The sequence below is a fragment of the Cyprinodon tularosa genome, unplaced genomic scaffold, assembly GCF_016077235.1.
Source record: "Cyprinodon tularosa strain WSP-4 unplaced genomic scaffold, ASM1607723v1 ctg1097, whole genome shotgun sequence".
Lineage (NCBI taxonomy): Eukaryota > Metazoa > Chordata > Actinopteri > Cyprinodontiformes > Cyprinodontidae > Cyprinodon > Cyprinodon tularosa.
In genome coordinates this window covers 99,246-116,375 of record NW_024037890.1, presented here as the reverse complement: position 1 = coordinate 116,375, position 17,130 = coordinate 99,246, and the positions used below count along the sequence as shown (strand labels likewise).

The 17,130-nt window shown below is 39.5% G+C and overlaps 1 protein-coding gene across 1 annotated transcript in view; it reads left to right on the top strand.

The window, feature by feature from the left end:
* Nucleotides 1-1,476: 1,476 nt before the first annotated feature.
* The window catches only part of LOC119789377 (stAR-related lipid transfer protein 9-like), a 40,864-nt gene continuing 25,210 nt past the window's right edge, over nt 1,477-17,130 (top strand). Inside the window, exons 1-2 of the mRNA XM_038294245.1 lie at nt 1,477-1,912; nt 6,242-6,311. Of these exons, the coding sequence (XP_038150173.1) occupies nt 1,866-1,912; nt 6,242-6,311 (117 nt within the window). The 5' untranslated portion in view covers nt 1,477-1,865. The remainder of the gene's footprint in view (nt 1,913-6,241; nt 6,312-17,130) is intronic.

Genomic DNA, 17,130 nt, shown 5'->3' with positions numbered 1-17,130 from the left:
GTTATATAGCTGTGTAAACAAATAAAATCTGAAATGTGCGGGATCAATGCAACAGCAGGTATTAATTTTTAGCCCCACCCCCTAATGGCCGGCATCATTGGAAACGAGAGGCTCAGACCTTTCAATGGAGGGGTCAGAGGTAATTGTGGGACCATTTCAGATGATGCAGCCGGCATGCTTCACATAAGCTTACTCTGTTTTCTTATTCTCTATTCAGTTTGATGACGTTGATGGTACATTTCAATGAAAAAAGGGCTGAATCGTAGGAGCAAAGGCTTTGTCTTATGCAGAAGGTCACAATGATGTAAATCAACATATTTGTTGACCAGATTCCCTTTTATTAATGAAAAAATGCATTTCTGCACTTTTGGCATTGTGCAAAAATCCCATTTTCACCTAGCACACTGCGCACTTTGTGGAGAACTGGAAGAAATTGAAATCTAGAAAAGTCATTTTTTTCTTAAAATAAGTGCATTTCTTCTTGGATTGAGGAGGTAAAATGGAAACTTTTTTCAATGGAACAAGACAATTTACACTTAAAATGAGAAAAAATGCAATTGCATTGTCTTATTTCGGGGGCATTTTATCTAATCTTATTTTAAGAGTAAAAACACTCATTCCATTGGCAAACTATCTCTTTTTCCTTCTCAAATTAAGGGTAAATACACTTAATTTAAGAAAAATATTTTTTTCCAGTGAACAAACATGCTTTAAGTTATTCAGTCCCAATTTGATTGAGTTACAGTAAAGCTGTGGCTCTATTAAGTCTGAGGGTTCATCCAGAGTTTCAAATAGGGTTTCATGGTATTTTGCAGTGTTTATTTTGGGGTTTTTCATTTTAAATCAGACATGGTGACATTTAAAGTAGTGGTTCAACCTGAAAAAAATATTCCTTAATGCCTTTCTGTCATACAAATGCAAACATTTGTATTATCTAATTTAAATATTATTTAATTCACATATCTGATTCTATAATTATTTATCCATCTATCAATCTAACCCATGGGGTATCAGAAATTAACATTCATATATAGTAGTTTATTTTCCCCACAAATAACTAGAATATACAGGTATACTGTCCAGCAATGGCGTAACAACTCAACAATAGGCCCGTAAGCAACATTATCTGGGTGGGCCCCATATGAGGTACAACACCCCATCGCTAACACACTGTAGGTAACGGTTATGGTTTTAATTGACGCCCTGGATTACCCATAATTCCAAGCTGTAGAGTAAAAAATAAAATACTGAAATACATCGTTCTTTTAAGATCTTTATTGTGGTTTGAAACCTATTATATGAGTTTATTTTTTTTTAACCAACCGTCTAATGAACTATACACAGTTATTAACATGATAATTAAAAGTTTCACTGTCTGCTTTGATATTGGTGTCGTTTTAAACCACCATTACGTCTGCCAAGCGACGTCCTAGTCCACAATTGCGTAAGGGACCCACCAGGTGTCAGTGATGGGGCCCCTCGGAGGTCGGGGGCCCCTAAGCAACTGCAGTGTCTGCTACCGATATATTCGACATTTCTGTCCAGAAACAAAGTGTGGATTCAAATTCAAACAGGAATCCCACATATGGTAATGCGGTCCAGAGGGAGGGGTGTTGAGCAGCATCTCGTCCCTCCTCCGTGTCCGTCCAGGAGGAAGTTTTTGTTTTCTGTGGAGAGACGCAGCGGGCGGGACTACAACACTACATGATGACTTGAGATGTGAAGGATCCTACGTTTTTCCATCACCACCATTATTCTACTGTTTTCTAGATAATATGGAGTAAAGCTCAGCATGGTCACCGGAGCTCCGTTAGTTTTGAAGCACTCAGCTGCTGAGCTGTGAGAGGAAGCGAAGCGGCTGCATTATGGCAAATGTTAAAGTTGCCATTCGGGTCCGTCCTCTCAACCAAAGGTAAGTTAGTTCATTTACTGAGGTGTTAATAATTAACCGTTAATAAAATTAGCTTCATTTAGACCTGCAGTGGGAAGTCCTTTCAGTCTCGCCAGAATTAATGTCTCGCGCGACTTATAAGCTATTAAGCTAGCTTAATAAAATGTAAAGAAAGAGTGTAAATGTTCTTACATTTTTCCATAACATGTATTAAACTTATAAGCAAATTAGCCGTAATAGTTTCCAAAGTAACTGGGTTAAGTTTTTTATATGGTTAATAAGGCTCTTTGCCCATGGCGTTTATTGTACGGGGGCGTCATTAGTTTCTGTCTGCAGTTTTTTTTTTTTTTTTTATTAGCTCTATAACACCTAGATTTGTTAAACTCTACTGGATTGTTTACACTGAAAAGCAATTCAGATGTGTTAGACTGTTTTCTTTATAAGTTGAACCCCTTAACCCCCCCCAAACTTTTTTTTTTTAGTTCTTTCTTTTTAATTTAAAATGACAAGCATTAAAACCATGTTGCATGAACACAACAGTACTGAATTATTTTACACTGCACCGCTTAAAGCTATTTTAAAACAAGGGTTCCCAAACATTTTGGTCTGTGACCCCCCAAAAATAACCGTGTTATGTTGGTGACCCTCTAAAAAATATGTTAAATTATTATTAATGTGTTTATTTATGTAATTAATATCTTTTTTTTGTCCATTAATTTTTGTTGAATATGTACATGTGTTGAAATGTTATTCAAAAGTTATATCTAGTTATTTAATGAAAACTTTTAATTTCCTCTAAAAATGTTACAGTTACAGCAGCCTAATTTATCTGAACCTGGAGCAGAATTCATAAGTTTTCATTTTTAAGAAAATTTCACTGAGCTTTTTATTTATTTATTTATTTATTTATTTTTTCCAAAGGTAATCCTAAAGACTTTCATTTCAACATCAGTCATCCTATATTCCTAATTAGGCTTTTTCAATGTGCCTAGTTTTGTAGTAAAATCAAATGTGGAGGTTCTAAAGTCAGTTTTCTTTCTTTGACGACTCTTTTGCCTTATCAGGGAAATTGGTATAAGCTGTTGGATAAAAGTCTCTCAGCGCTGCTTAGTTTCTTTGAACTCTTACAGTATTGCCTCAGCTGTAGGCCACTGCTGGTCCATAACAAAGCACTAATCCAGACCAGAAACACGGCTTGAATAATTGTTTCACTTGGTCTTTCCCTTACTTTGCATAACAAAAGAATGACATTAAATGCGCAAAGCTGTAACATGCAAATCTCTCCTTCCTGAGTTACTGTACGATTGAGCTGTTTATCAGTGTCCTTTGTTAATTTAAGGATGTTTATCTCCTCATATTTCTGTAGGAGGTTCTACCTTGAAGAGATAAAACTAGCACCAGTCTGGTCAGCTGTATTCCACATTCAGCGAGCCAAACAAGTTTGTTTCTCATTGTTTTTGCTGACCAATAGGGAGCCTTCCTGAGAATAAGGGCAGCATCTAACATGTGAGAAACATGGCAGGTCGACTGTGAAATTCCTGGTTTGTATAGAAGCAGAGTTTCTTTTATAGTTTGCCATTCTACGCTCAGAGAGCTCTCTTCTCCTTCATGCTGTTTTGAGCCTGACGTTGAAGGTTGGTGGTTTTCTGGGTTGGGCCCCTGCAAAAATGATTTCCACGTGCTGAAGCACAAGGAGAGCTGAGAAGCACGACTACCTCAGAGTTTTTGTCCTGCAGCCAGTCGTCACAATCACTCCTAAAAAAAAAAAAAGCTTCACTGATAAAGCTTCCAGCTTCGTGTTGCCTTTAGTTTCCTTTGTGTTGCATCAGTCCAGCTGCTGAAGAACGCACAGCTGGGATGACACACACCAGTCCGGAACGTACACACACACACTTTTTTGCTCTCCCTCTGTTTTGTGGAAACAGTTCAAGCTGCTTCACCAGTGAAAGTCTCTGCAGAGCATGGGGGTCTGTTTTCTTTTGAATTTGAAACTGGACTGTTAGATTTTTGTTTGGTAATTTCATGCATCAGGCACAAAGATTCATTGTGTTAACAGAGCAGCGATGATCTAAGTCAAGGGGAACTTGCATAAATGCATCTGAACACCCTCTCAGTAACATGGAAAAATAGGGGATATTTAAAGCAATTACAAATGGTGTATCTGCTGATAATAAAGTTTGAACCCAAAAGGAAATGTTCCTGTTGCATTTAGAGAAGCTGATCAGCATTGATAGTGTCAGTAAAACCTAGCCGCCTGCTGAGGAAGTGCACTATTATGCAAAACTTGAACTTGTTCAAAGTATATGAACCCTTGTTTGGTCACTCACGATCCTAATTGTAATTTTGTTTTGTTTGCACTGCAAAAAAAATATTTTTTTCTTAAAATAAGTGCATTTTCTCTTGAATTGAAGAGATAAGTGATAAACTTTACCAATGGAACAAGACAATTTATTTTTAATATAAGAAAAAAACTAGAGATGCACGATATAATCGGCCCCCTATTGGTATCGGCCTTAAAACTGAATATCGGACATCGGCCACCCCACCGATATTTAACCCGATATTTGATCAGCTTCTGAGTTTCTAAAGTCAAAAAAAAAATAAATACTACTTCTTCTTCTTCCTCAAAAACTTCTTTTTTAAAGACTTAAAAACTTCTAAAGACGAGGGAAAAAATATTGATCCATTAAAATATCCCAATATCTTCATATGCTGATATATTGCCATTTAAAAACACCATATCAATCACTTTTACTAATGAAATATTGCTATATGTCATCGTTATGCTACGAAATCCCCCGAAAATTCACGAAATTTTGCCATATTTTTATATGTTGATATATTGACGCGGTATCGATCTATTTTACTAACAAAATCTCACAAGAATTTGCAAAATATCACGAGAGTTTGTAACAGAAGGATGAAATCTCATGAGATTTTGAAAGTTAAATAGATCCATACCGCGTTTTTAAAAATCAATTTGATATCAGCATATATTTGAGTATATTATTTTTCAAAGTGTCAGAAATGGATAATAAAACTGCTATTTTCAATGACTACTTATTTTTGTCCAGCTTTAACATCGGTATCGGTTATCGGCTACATGAGTTTTAAAATATCGGCATATCGTATATCGGCCAAAATCCCAATATCGTGCATCCCTAAAAAAAACAATTTAAAGTGCATATTATCTAATTATCTTATTTACCAACTCGAATTAAGGGTAAATACACTTATTGTGAGAAATTTTAACTTTTTTCTAGATCGTTTTTGCAGTGGGAGGTGAACACACCACAGCAGTCACATCTGATCTAACAAGCCGAAATGACTCTGTTTACATTCAATAAGCATGGAGCAGCACTGGTGACAGAAGTTTGGACAGATTTTAGTGCGAAAATATAAAGAATAACGACTACGCTGTGGCTCCCGTCCACAGCGCTCTCCATTATTTATTTCCGTGATTAGCGTTGCACTCATTGGAAAAACGATCTAGAAATAAGTAAAAAGTTCTTCAATTAAGTGTATTTACCCTCAATTTGAGTAGGTAAATGAAACGATTTGCCAATGGAATGAGGATTTTTCTCCTAAAATAAGATATTAAGATAAAATGCACTTGAAATAAGACAATGTAATTGTGTTTTTTTAATGTAAATTGTCTTGTTTCATTGGCAAATGTGTCCATTACCTTCATAATTCAAGAACAAATGCACTTATTTTAGGAAAAAATGACTTATCTCGACTTTAATTTTTTCAGTACTGTCAAGATCTTCAGCGCCCACCCAGCGTGATGCCGTCATTAGACGTGCAGTGGTGGGGGACAGAGGCTACGCAGATTGCCATCAGGGGGTCGGACTCGGTTTTTCTGTCAAATGAGAAAATAGCCAAATGCTGAATGTTGGCGGGTCAATCCGGTTTTGAAAAACCCGGGTTTTCAGTGTTAAAGCGGCTTTAGAATAGCAAGAAGGAGGCCTTTGCTAACTCTGGATGAGCTGTAGGGATCCACAGCTCAGGTGGGAGAATTTTAACATCGCACAGAACCCTGAACACGTCAATCCCATGTTGAAACATGGTGGTGGCAGCATCATGCTTTGGGTATTTTATTCATCAGTAGATATGAGTTTGCTGACTAAAGTTGATGGGAATATGTGTGTAGTTCTCTCCCCCATCTGACTAAGCTTGAGCAGTTTAGCACAATAATGAACTCTGCAGTTAAAATAATATTAAACTTTGTGCTTCTAATGTACCCTAATGTGCAATGGTAAAACGGTATAAATAACTGTTTTGCATTTATGCTCCCTCTTTCACACCTAAACCCCATCCAATTATTTACCCTTTAATCTTGTTCCACAGGGAGGCCACCGATGGAGGAAAGCTAGCGGTTCAGGTGGAGGATAAACTAGTTAGCATCCGAAATGTGAAGGTGAGTGTTCCTGCATGCTAGGTCAACTAACACCTTTAGAATGCCTCAATTTGGAATTTCGTCATTGATTGGATCAGATATGTTTTGGACAGCGGCATAGAGATGGAATCTCACAGGATGTTTACAGCCTCGGATCAACCTTTTCCTGCATGATGTCACTGCTTAGCGTTTTTTCTTGAGCTTGTGCATGTAGAGAAGCATCCGTTTGTCACACGTGTCTACAATATCTAGAGGGGTATTTAATAGGCGATTAAATGTGAAATCTGGCTCCTTTCATCCCTCGCTTGCAATAGAAACTAATTTCTTGTGGATTTCACTGTGATTTAAGTGAGGTTTTTATCACATTTCTAAAGTTCTTAATCACATGAACTTGTCTGCCTTGTAAGACGATACCTCTACCACATGAGCAGCCAGCTTTGTCAGATAGCTGAGTAGAATTAGGGATTCACGATTGTCTGGAAACAGTCTGCACACTGCAGACATGAGACACCTTTAGTTTAGAGATCCTTTAGAGTATCAGGATAATCCAATTCTACTCCATGTTTTTACAGCTAAAACTGGCTTCATGCTCGATAAACATGGATCGTCTGACTCTTTATTAAGGACCCTTTTGCTTACATTTCCATTTCTAAGCACAGATTTCTGTGGAGAAGTTGGGTGTGGGAGTAGAAATCTGCTGTAAATGATGTGACATGAGACAAACCACATATGGCCTCCCTCCGCCACGGAAAAAAAAGAAAACTCCAAGCTTCTAGAGGGGCTCCTGGGAGTAATTATTTATGGAAAGGGGGACAGTTTGAGAGGATCTGAGAGAGAATAAAGCACCAATGAGTTTGTTACAGAGAGAAAGAGCTACAGCTATTAAGAGTTTAAACTTGAATAAAAACAAGGATGATTAAAAAGGGAGGGTTGGACAACCTTTCAGCTATAACTCTGCTGGTTTGGAGATAGTTGACATTGGCTGCTGTTGCTCTCGAGTCATCCCTCTCGCTACATTTGCAGGATTTCCTTCAAGCGCAGAACAGCTAAGTGGTTAACCAGTTTGGGGAAGCTGCAGGAAAAAATAATACTTTGATTTTAACTCTGCCTTTTGTTGCAGTGTGAGATAGCCTGGCCAAGTGGCTGAAGAAGGCAGTAGGCAGATGTCCAATGTAGCAGGTGGTTTATTTACATTGCAAAACAAGGGTGCAAAAAAAAGTATTTACAAATACTCCCCCCCCCCTTAAGGCCGTTATTCCTCTGAGTAACGGGACAGGAAGTCAGCAATAACATTCTTATGTCCTGGTCGATACTGGACCTGAAAACGAAAAGGCTGAAGGGACAAATACCATCTTGTTATCCTTGCATTAGTGTCTTTCATGTTGTGGATCCATTGTAAAGCCCGATGATCAGTTTCAAGAACAAATTCTTTTCCAATTAGATAATATCTCAGTGTGTCTAAGGCCCATTTAACTGCCAAAGCTTCCTTTTCAACAGTTGAGTACCTCATCTCCCTTGGAAAAAGTTTCCGGCTGATGTACTGAACTGGCAACTGCTGTCCTTCCACTCCTTGCAGTAAGACCGCTCCTAAACCCACATCAGAGGCATCGGTCTGTACTGTAAAGGGTAGATCAAAATCTGGACATTGCAAAACAGGTTTCTGAATCAGACAATTTTTCAAATCATTAAAGGCATTCTCAGTTTCTTCAGACCACTTTAGCTTTGTAGGACTAGATTTTCTTGTCATGTCTGTTAGCACAGCAGCCCTAGACGAAAAGTTGGGAATCAGTCTACGGTACCAACCCACTAATCCCAAGAAGGATCTCAGTCTTTTCTTGGTGTTCGGTAAGGGTGCTGCAGCAACTGCCTCCACTTTTCCAATCTGAGGGCGGATACTACCACCTCCAATCAGATACCCTAGGTACTGCACCTCAGGTTTGGAGATGTTACATTTCTTGCCGTTTATGACAAGCCCTGCATTTTTGATGCGTTGAAACACATCTTGAAGATGCTTCAGATGATCCTCCCATGTTCGACTGAAGATAACAATGTCATCAATGTATGCAGCCGCGTACTGTTCTGCACCTCTTAAAACCTGATCCACTAACCTTTGGAATGTTGCTGGCGCTCCATGCAAACCAAAAGGCATCACAGTGAACCGGAACAATCCACTCGGTACTCTGAATGTTGTGAAGTCCTTTGATGATTCCGTCAATGGCACCTGCCAATATCCTTTACAGAGGTCAAGGGTTGTCAGAAAGTTAGCATGTCCCAAGCGATCAATCAGTTCATCAACCCTCGGCATTGGATAAGGATCAAAAGCGGATACAGAATTTAACTTAGAAAAGTTCACACAAAATCTAAGTTTAGAATCATCTTTCTTCGGAACAAGAACCACTGGACTACACCACTCACTGTACGAAGCCTTGATGATCCCTGCAGCCAGCATTTCTTCGAGCTCAGTCTTAAGCTCAGGCAGTAGCTTAGCTGGAATCCTGCAAGTGGTATCTCTGATTGGCCGTTGATCTGGTGAATGCAGTGTGATCTTGTGTTCAATGAGGTGTGTACGACCTGGCTTCAGACTGAAGAGTTCCTCTGTCATAAGAAGCTGCACCTCATGACGTCTTTCTGATGATAAATGATGAAGGTCTGGTAGTACAGATTTGACAGTTGAAGTAGGAAAGTACTGCTCCTGAGGTTCATCCTCATCCACAACTGTGCGTGCCCACATAGAAGTTGCAGCCTCTGGCTGATCAGTCCATTCTTTTAACAGATTTAGGTGAAAAACTTGATGGGTCTTCCGACGGTCCGGGAGATAAAGCTCATATGTGACTGGGCCTGTCTTTGTGATTTGATATGGTCCTTGCCACTTTGCAAGAAGACTGCTCTCTGAAGTTGGCAACAGAAGAAGAACTTTTTGGCCTTCACTAAAAACTCTTCTTCTTGAAGCTCTATCGTGCCTCCGCTTCTGTTGTTGTTGTGCATGAGCCAGATTAGTGTTGGCAAGTTCTTGAAATTTCTCCAACCTGTCCCTCATTTTAAGAACATATGAGAGCTCAGTGCACATCTTTTCTGACCTAGATCCTTCCCAAGCTTCTCTCAAAACATCCATTGGACCTCTGACTGGATGTCCATAAAGCAGTTGGAATGGTGAAAACCCAGTAGACGCTTGTGGAACCTCTCTGTAGGCAAATAGAAGAAATGGAAGCCATTGATCCCAATCTGACCCTGTATCATTCACAAACTTCCTGAGCATTGATTTTAAGGTCTTGTTGAATCTCTCCACAAGACCGTCTGTTTGTGGATGATAGGGACTGGTCTTTACACCTTGAATTCCCAGCAGACTGTAGACCTCTTTAAGCAGCTTTGAAGTGAAGTTGGTGCCCTGATCTGTGATGATTTCTTTAGGGATTCCCACTCTAGAGAACAACTGTATAAGGCAGTTTACAATCTGACGAGCCTTTATTTTCCTCAGGGGAAATGCTTCAGGATATCTTGTGGCATAGTCACAGACCACAAGTATATACCTATAACCTGCCTTACTCCGTTCTAAAGGTCCAACTATGTCCATAGCAATGCGTGAAAATGGTGTATCAATGATAGGCATGCTAACTAGTGGAGCCCTATCAGATTTTCTGTCTGGAGCTGTTAGTTGACACTGAGGGCAAGCTTTACAGTATTTTACTGTGTCAGTGAACTGCTGGGGCCAGTAAAACTTGGGAACCATTCTAGAAAATGTCTTAGATTGCCCCAAATGTCCTGCCCAGGGAATAGAATGACTCATTTTCAAAATAGTGGGTCTCAAACTCTGTGGGATCACCAACTGGTCACCAATCCTGCTGCGGCGATACAACAGATCCCCCTTAACCATAAATACTTCCTCTCTGCCCTTAACTAGAGTTGACTCATGAACACATTTAGCAAACAAAGGTTTAAGAGTTGGATCTTCTTTCTGTAGCTTAGCAACATCACTAGCACTGGGAAGACCTTCAGAATTCAAAGGTTCTAAATTGTGCCCGGCTATTTTTGTTCCTCTGACCTTTTCACGTCTTCTCACCCTTTTGGTCTTTCTCACGTTTTTGCTAACGCTAACCTCACTCAATGGAACATCCTCCTTTGCAAAAGGTAACTCATCCCAACCGGAAGAATTATCCTGTCGCTTCTCAGACTTTGACCTCGTGATAGCTAGCAAACTCTCACTAACTTCGGCCCGACAGGAATGCCTGGTTATTAGCTCTGTCAGTATTGGGAGATCACGACCCAACACCACTTGATATGGCAGTGTTTGCAGTACTCCCACTGAAAGGGTGTAACTCTGACCTTCAACTTCAATTGAAACCTCAGCAATAGGATAAGGTACATTGTCACCATGGATACAACAAACATCAACTATTGCTTCAGAAAATATGACATCCCTTGGAAGACTGTCCTGTCTAACCAGAGTGCGATTACTTCCTGAATCTAGCAAAGCTACACAGGGTTTATCCTCAATAAGCACTCCTACAGAAGGTTCATGTTGCTGAAAATCAACTATACTTCTATTGTCCTTACTGAGATGATTTTTTAAAGCTGCACACATGTAATTTTTACTAGCAGATCTTTTAGTACATTGTGCTTTAAAATGACCTACTTGGCCACAGAAATGGCAAGCTTTATTTATTTTACTTCTGTTCTCAGATCTGACAGGATCTGAGTTATTCCAGTTCTGTCTTGGATGCTTCAGTCCAAAGTCAGTGCCACCAGATGATTTGTTTGAAGGAAAGTACGAAAGTGACTTAGCTTTAATGAAGTCTTTCGATGGTCGACGTGCTGACAAGAAGGCTTCAGCCAGTTCTGCTGCTTCCTTGGAAGTCTTTGGATTGTGCTCTTTAATCCACATCTGAACATCAGGATTCTGTACCTCAAGAAACTGTTCCAAGATGATGGCATCTCCGATTTGTTCCTTTGTCTTTGCTTCAGGCTTCATCCATTTGATGTACCAGTCCTTGAGCCGGACCTGCAGTTCCTTTGGGGTTTCTCCTTCTCCAATGGTACAGGAACGAAACCTCCTTCGATAGGTGTCCTCACTTATTTCAAACTTCTGCAAAACAGCACACTTCACTTTTGCATAGTCCATAGTGTCATCAATATCCATGGCTACATATGCCGAACGAGCTTTACCAGTTAGCAATGGTGCTAGGTGAAGGGCCCACTCATCCTGAGGCCACTGGCAGGCATGTGCAATTCTTTCAAAGGTGGTTAGATAATGTTCAATGTCCTCACCTTCATTGTAGGGATACATTTTTGGCCCTTTCCAGGTAGAATGTCTCACCAGGTTTGAATGCTGAATCCCACTTGGTTGATGTGCTGGTCCAGAGTCAGGTAGGTGTACATCCTGTGAAAGGGAAAGTGGTTCTGGAGTAGGTCCTCCTGACTGAGCAGAGGTAGAAGCTAGAACCACCCGTAGTTGCTGATTGTCCATCTTCTCCTGATGCACCTGCTGTTGAAGCTGAGAAAACTGATGCCGGATTTGCCTCCATCTGTCTTCCTGCCGCTGATAATCTTGTTCCAATTTGACATCACGTTCAGCCTGTTGTTGCATCAAGGATTGCAAAAGCCTTGTCAGTTCAGCCACATTTTCTTGTCCGGTATCATAGCCACTTACTGCCCCTTGTTGGTCACTGGCTTCTTCAAATTCTCCAGCTTCACCTTCTGGAACCAAGCCCCTCTTTGACCGGGTTGACATCTTCACTGCCTCTTAATTGGCCTGGGAGTCACCACTGCCACCAAATGTGAGATAGCCTGGCCAAGTGGCTGAAGAAGGCAGTAGGCAGATGTCCAATGTAGCAGGTGGTTTATTTACAAAGTATTTACAAAAGAAGTTTCCAAAAAAAATAACTCAGAGGTTTAACATGGCTCAACAGAACATTAACTGAACTTAAATCAACCATAAATAATGTCAAGTGCACCCAGCTACATTGACCTGGTTCCTCCCTCTTCTGAACCTCAAACAGCTCTGTTTTATACCTGTTTGGTCTGAAACACAAAATGGCCTCCAATGGACTCTTCCATTAACAAATATGGCTGCTCCATTTACTCTCTACCTAGCTGTTGTTACATACTATAATTTTAAGCAAAATGTACTGAATAAACACCATACAAATATTTACATCTAAATGTAACATTGGCAAGGATTTTAAATAGTTAACAAAATGTAAAAGGATTTTCATCCCCCCCTCTTCCTCTGGTATCTTCCTGTGACCACAGCTCTACACAGGAGTCTTTAATTGCAGGAAGTGAGGTCACACTTCCTCCTGAAAGACAGGTAAGGTAAGTTCACCAAAATAAAACTAAAGTTACATAATCAAACAAAACCTTGAAAAGTTATCACCTGATTTAAACCAAGATGTTTACTAAATTATCTGTAAAAATGCAAACATAAACAAACCCGGGATAGTAAATGAATGCAAACTACAGAATAAAGAGATGGTTAAATCAAGCAAACAAAATAAATGTATAAACTGAGACAAATGGTGTTCTCACCCACTTTGTCACATGCAGCTATAAGAAAATAGATTTTCTTTGATGATAAACAGTCTCCCACTGATTTCAGCGCAGACCTGCTACTTCTTCACAACCCTATCTGCAGCGTAAAAGATAACTCCTTTTTTTCACAAGGTGCTTTTTTTTTTCAAAATGTAGCAAGTCTTAAATAAAAAACACAAAAAAAGTTCTGAATTGTTTAAATTCACTTTACATTTAGTGTAAAAATGATTGAGGGGAAACAAAGAGGGAAAAGGTTAAAATAATTTTGAAATAAACAAAAGTAAATTGTCCAGATAATTGATATTTATGATCTTTGAATGCCCTGAATGAGCTCTAGGTCAAATTCACTTTAAGCTTAATGTTTCGATCAAATAACAAGGAGGCTAACAAGTAAACTCTGATGTCTGTATCGTTTTAAGATCAAAGGCTTTAGATTTTAGGTTCATAGCCCATAAAGTCGAATCTAATCCACTTTTACTTGTTAACCCCTTAAAAACAACCACAGCTGACCAAAGTGCTGTACAGAAAAAAACCCCAAAATAATAAATAAAACATTACACATTAAAAAAACAAACAGCTAAATCATTGATAAAAATAACATTCACACAATCAAATCAGTAAAGTAGGGTAAAAGATAAAAGGAATAAAAGATTAATAAATAAAATAAAGCCCACTGTGTTACTAGGTGTTAAAAGCCAAAGCGAAAAGGTGGGTTTTGACAAGAGATTTAAAAACAGTCATAGAAGAGGCCTGTCTTTTGTGCTGAGGCAGGTCTTTCTAGAGCTTTGAAGCTGCAACAGTGAAAACGCGGTCCCCTCAGCGAAAGCTCGGTCCCCTCAGCGAAAGCGCGGTCCCTTAAATCGATATAATCAGCCGATTTTTCTTAGATAGCAAACTTTAAACCAATCTGACTATGATCTGATAGCATAGTCTCTGTAAAGTGCCTTGAGGTGGCATGTGTTCTGCATTGGCACTATGTAAATAAACTTAAATGAAAATTGAATAAGCAGGAAATAATTTATACTGGTGAAGATTCTCCGTCATCCAGGTCATAGTCATCCCAAAAAGGTTAAAAAAACAATTCACTGGACTTTGTTTCCAAGTTTGAAGGCGTTTTGCTTCCCACCCAAGAAGCTTTTTCAATTCAAAATGTCAGAAATAGCGTTGAGTTCTTAGAGACGGCCGCGGAGGAAGCCATCTATGTTAAAGAAAAACCAACCTTAAACACAGGGGATGGAGTCAGGGTTCAGCTTTCAAAACCCATCTAGGGACTGTCGGGTTTTGCAGGCTAACAAATGACTTCTCATTCCTAAGGAGCGATTCTGTTTGTCCGGTTTGATTTGCATGTTTTCTAAGCCAAAACAAGGTTTTGTTTTTGGTCCACTCTCTAAAACCTCGAACTCAATGCTGTTTCTGATCTTTTTTATCGAAAAAGCTTCTTGTATGGACAACGAAACGTCGGAATGGGAAAATGCAAATTACAACAAAACGAGGAATTCGGGACTTGGCTGCAGCCTGTCCATGGCAAAGACGATGATGGATGTATATATATATATATATATATATATATATATATATATATATATATATATATATATATATATATATATATATATATATATATATTAGGGTTGGAACGGTTCACAAAATCCATGGTTCGGTTCGATTCACGGTTTCTGGTCACGGTTTTCAGTTCGATTCGATACATGTTGATTGTTACACTGAAATCCCATAAAAAATTATGAAAAAATCCCCCCAAAAATAATGGATTGTAATTATTTTAAATGATCCGCGGAAACCCTGGATCATTTCCATAAGTTTTGCTGCTTTGAATTTAATCATCTGGCGCATGCTCTCTAACCTGACAACAGCCAGATGCATGTCTTGCTCATGCATCTGGCTGTTGTCAGGTTACATGCTCTCTACCATCTCCAAGGAACTCAGAGGGGAGCAGACGAAGCCACAGTGGGGGCTGTAGGCTTTGCTTTGAGCATCCGGTCTGGAGCACAGCGGGGGTTGCTAACGGAGTATGAGGGATTTCGGGGTTAGCTTGACATGTTGCTGTTAGCATAAACAAAACGTGTTGCACAATGCTTGCACACTGTTGCACTTTTGTCCACAACTTTCTTTCCGCCGTCATCGTAGGTCACTCTAAATGCAAAGTGGTCCCATACAGCAGACCTATAAAGGGCTGCTGGCTCGTCTTCCAACTCCTGTTCTTTCCCACTCGCCATACCCACACAATTCTCCACAACAACTGATTTTTTTTCCCTGCTACACCCGGCTAAGCTGCTTCGCTTCTTCTTCTTCTTGTTTACTACTGGCGGTTGGCTTTGGTCGCAGTACCGCCACCTTCTGCTCTGGAGTGTAATCGCATCCTCAATGAGAAAAAGGAGCAGCGCATGAACCGAACGAAACACACGGGAACCGAACCGAGACAGTCGAACTGAACGATTCTGACGGTTTTCATAAATCGTCCCATCCCTAATATATATATATATATACAGGTGCTGGTCATAAAATTAGAATATCATGAAAAAGTAGATTGATTTCAGTAATTCCATTTAAAAAGTGAAACTTGTATATTATATTCATACATTACATACAAACTCATATATTTCAGATGTTTATTTTGTTTAATTTTGATGATTACAAATGACAACAAATGAAAATCTCAAATTCATCATATCAGAAAATTAGGATATTGTGAAAAGGTTCAAAATTGATGGCCCCTGGTGCCACACTCTAATCAGCTAATTAACTCAAACCACCTGCAAAAGCCTTTAAATGGTCTTTCAGTCTAGTTCTATAGGCTACACAATCATGGGGAAGACTGCTGACTTGACAGTTGTCCAAAAGACGACCATCGACACCTTGCACAAGGAGGGCAAGACACAAAAGGTCATCGCTAAAGAGGCTGGCTGTTCACAGAGCTCAGTGTCCAAGCACATTAATAGAGAGGCGAAGGGAAGGAAAAGATGTGGTCGAAAAAAGTGTACAAGCAAGAGAGATAACCGCACCCTGGAGAGGATTGTGAAACAAAACCCATTCAAAAATGTGGGGGAGATTCACAAAGAGTGGACTGCAGCTGGAGTGAGTGCTTCAAGAACCACCACACACAGACGTATGAAAGACATGGGTTTCTGCTGTCGCATTCCTTGTGTCAAGCCACTCTTGAACCACAGACAGCGTCAGAAGCGTCTTGCCTGGGCTAAAGAGAAACAGGACTGGACTGCTGGTGAGTGGTCCAAAGTCATGTTCTCTGATGAAAGTAAATTTTGCATTTCCTTTGGAAATCAAGGTCCCAGAGTCTGGAGGAAAAGAAGAGAGGCACTTCATCCACGTTGCTTGAAGTCCAGTGTAAAGTTTCCACAGTCAGTGATGGTTTGGGGTGCCATGTCATCTGCTGGTGTTGGTCCATTGTGTTTTCTGAGGTCCAGGGTCAACGCAGCCACATACCAGGAAGTTTTAGAGCACTTCATGCTTCCTGCAGCTGACCAACTTTTTGGAGATGCAGATTTCATTTTCCAACAGGACTTGGCACCTGCACACAGTGCCAAAGCTACCAGTACCTGGTTGAAGGACCATGGTATCCCTGTTCTTAATTGGCCAGCAAACTCTCCTGACCTTAACCCCATAGAAAATCTATGGGGTATTGTGAAGAAGAAGATGCAATACACCAGACCCAACAATTCAGAAGAGCTAAAAGCCACTATTAGAGCAACCTGGGCTATCATAACACCTGAGCAGTGCCACAGACTGATCGACTCCATGCCACGCCGCATTGCTGCAGTAATACAGGCCAAAGGAGGCCCAACTAAATACTGAGTGCTGTACATGCTCATACTTTTCATGTTCATACTTTTCAGTTGGCCAACATTTCTATAAATCCTTTGTTTTTATTGGTCTTCAGTAATATTCTAATTTTCTGATATGATGAATTTGAGATTTTCATTTGTTGTCATTTGTAATCATCAAAATTAAACAAAATAAACATCTGAAATATATGAGTTTGTATGTAATGTATGAATATAATATACAAGTTTCACTTTTTAAATGGAATTACTGAAATCAATCTACTTTTTCATGATATTCTAATTTTATGACCAGCACCTGTATATATATATATATATATATATATATATATATATATATATATATATATATATATATATATATATATATATATTAGGGGTGGAACGGTTTACAAAATCCACGGTTCGGTTCACGGTTTCTTGTCACGGTTTTCGATTCGGTTCGGTTCAGTATATGTTGATTGTTACCCCGGAATCCAATAATAATTAATGAAATGAAT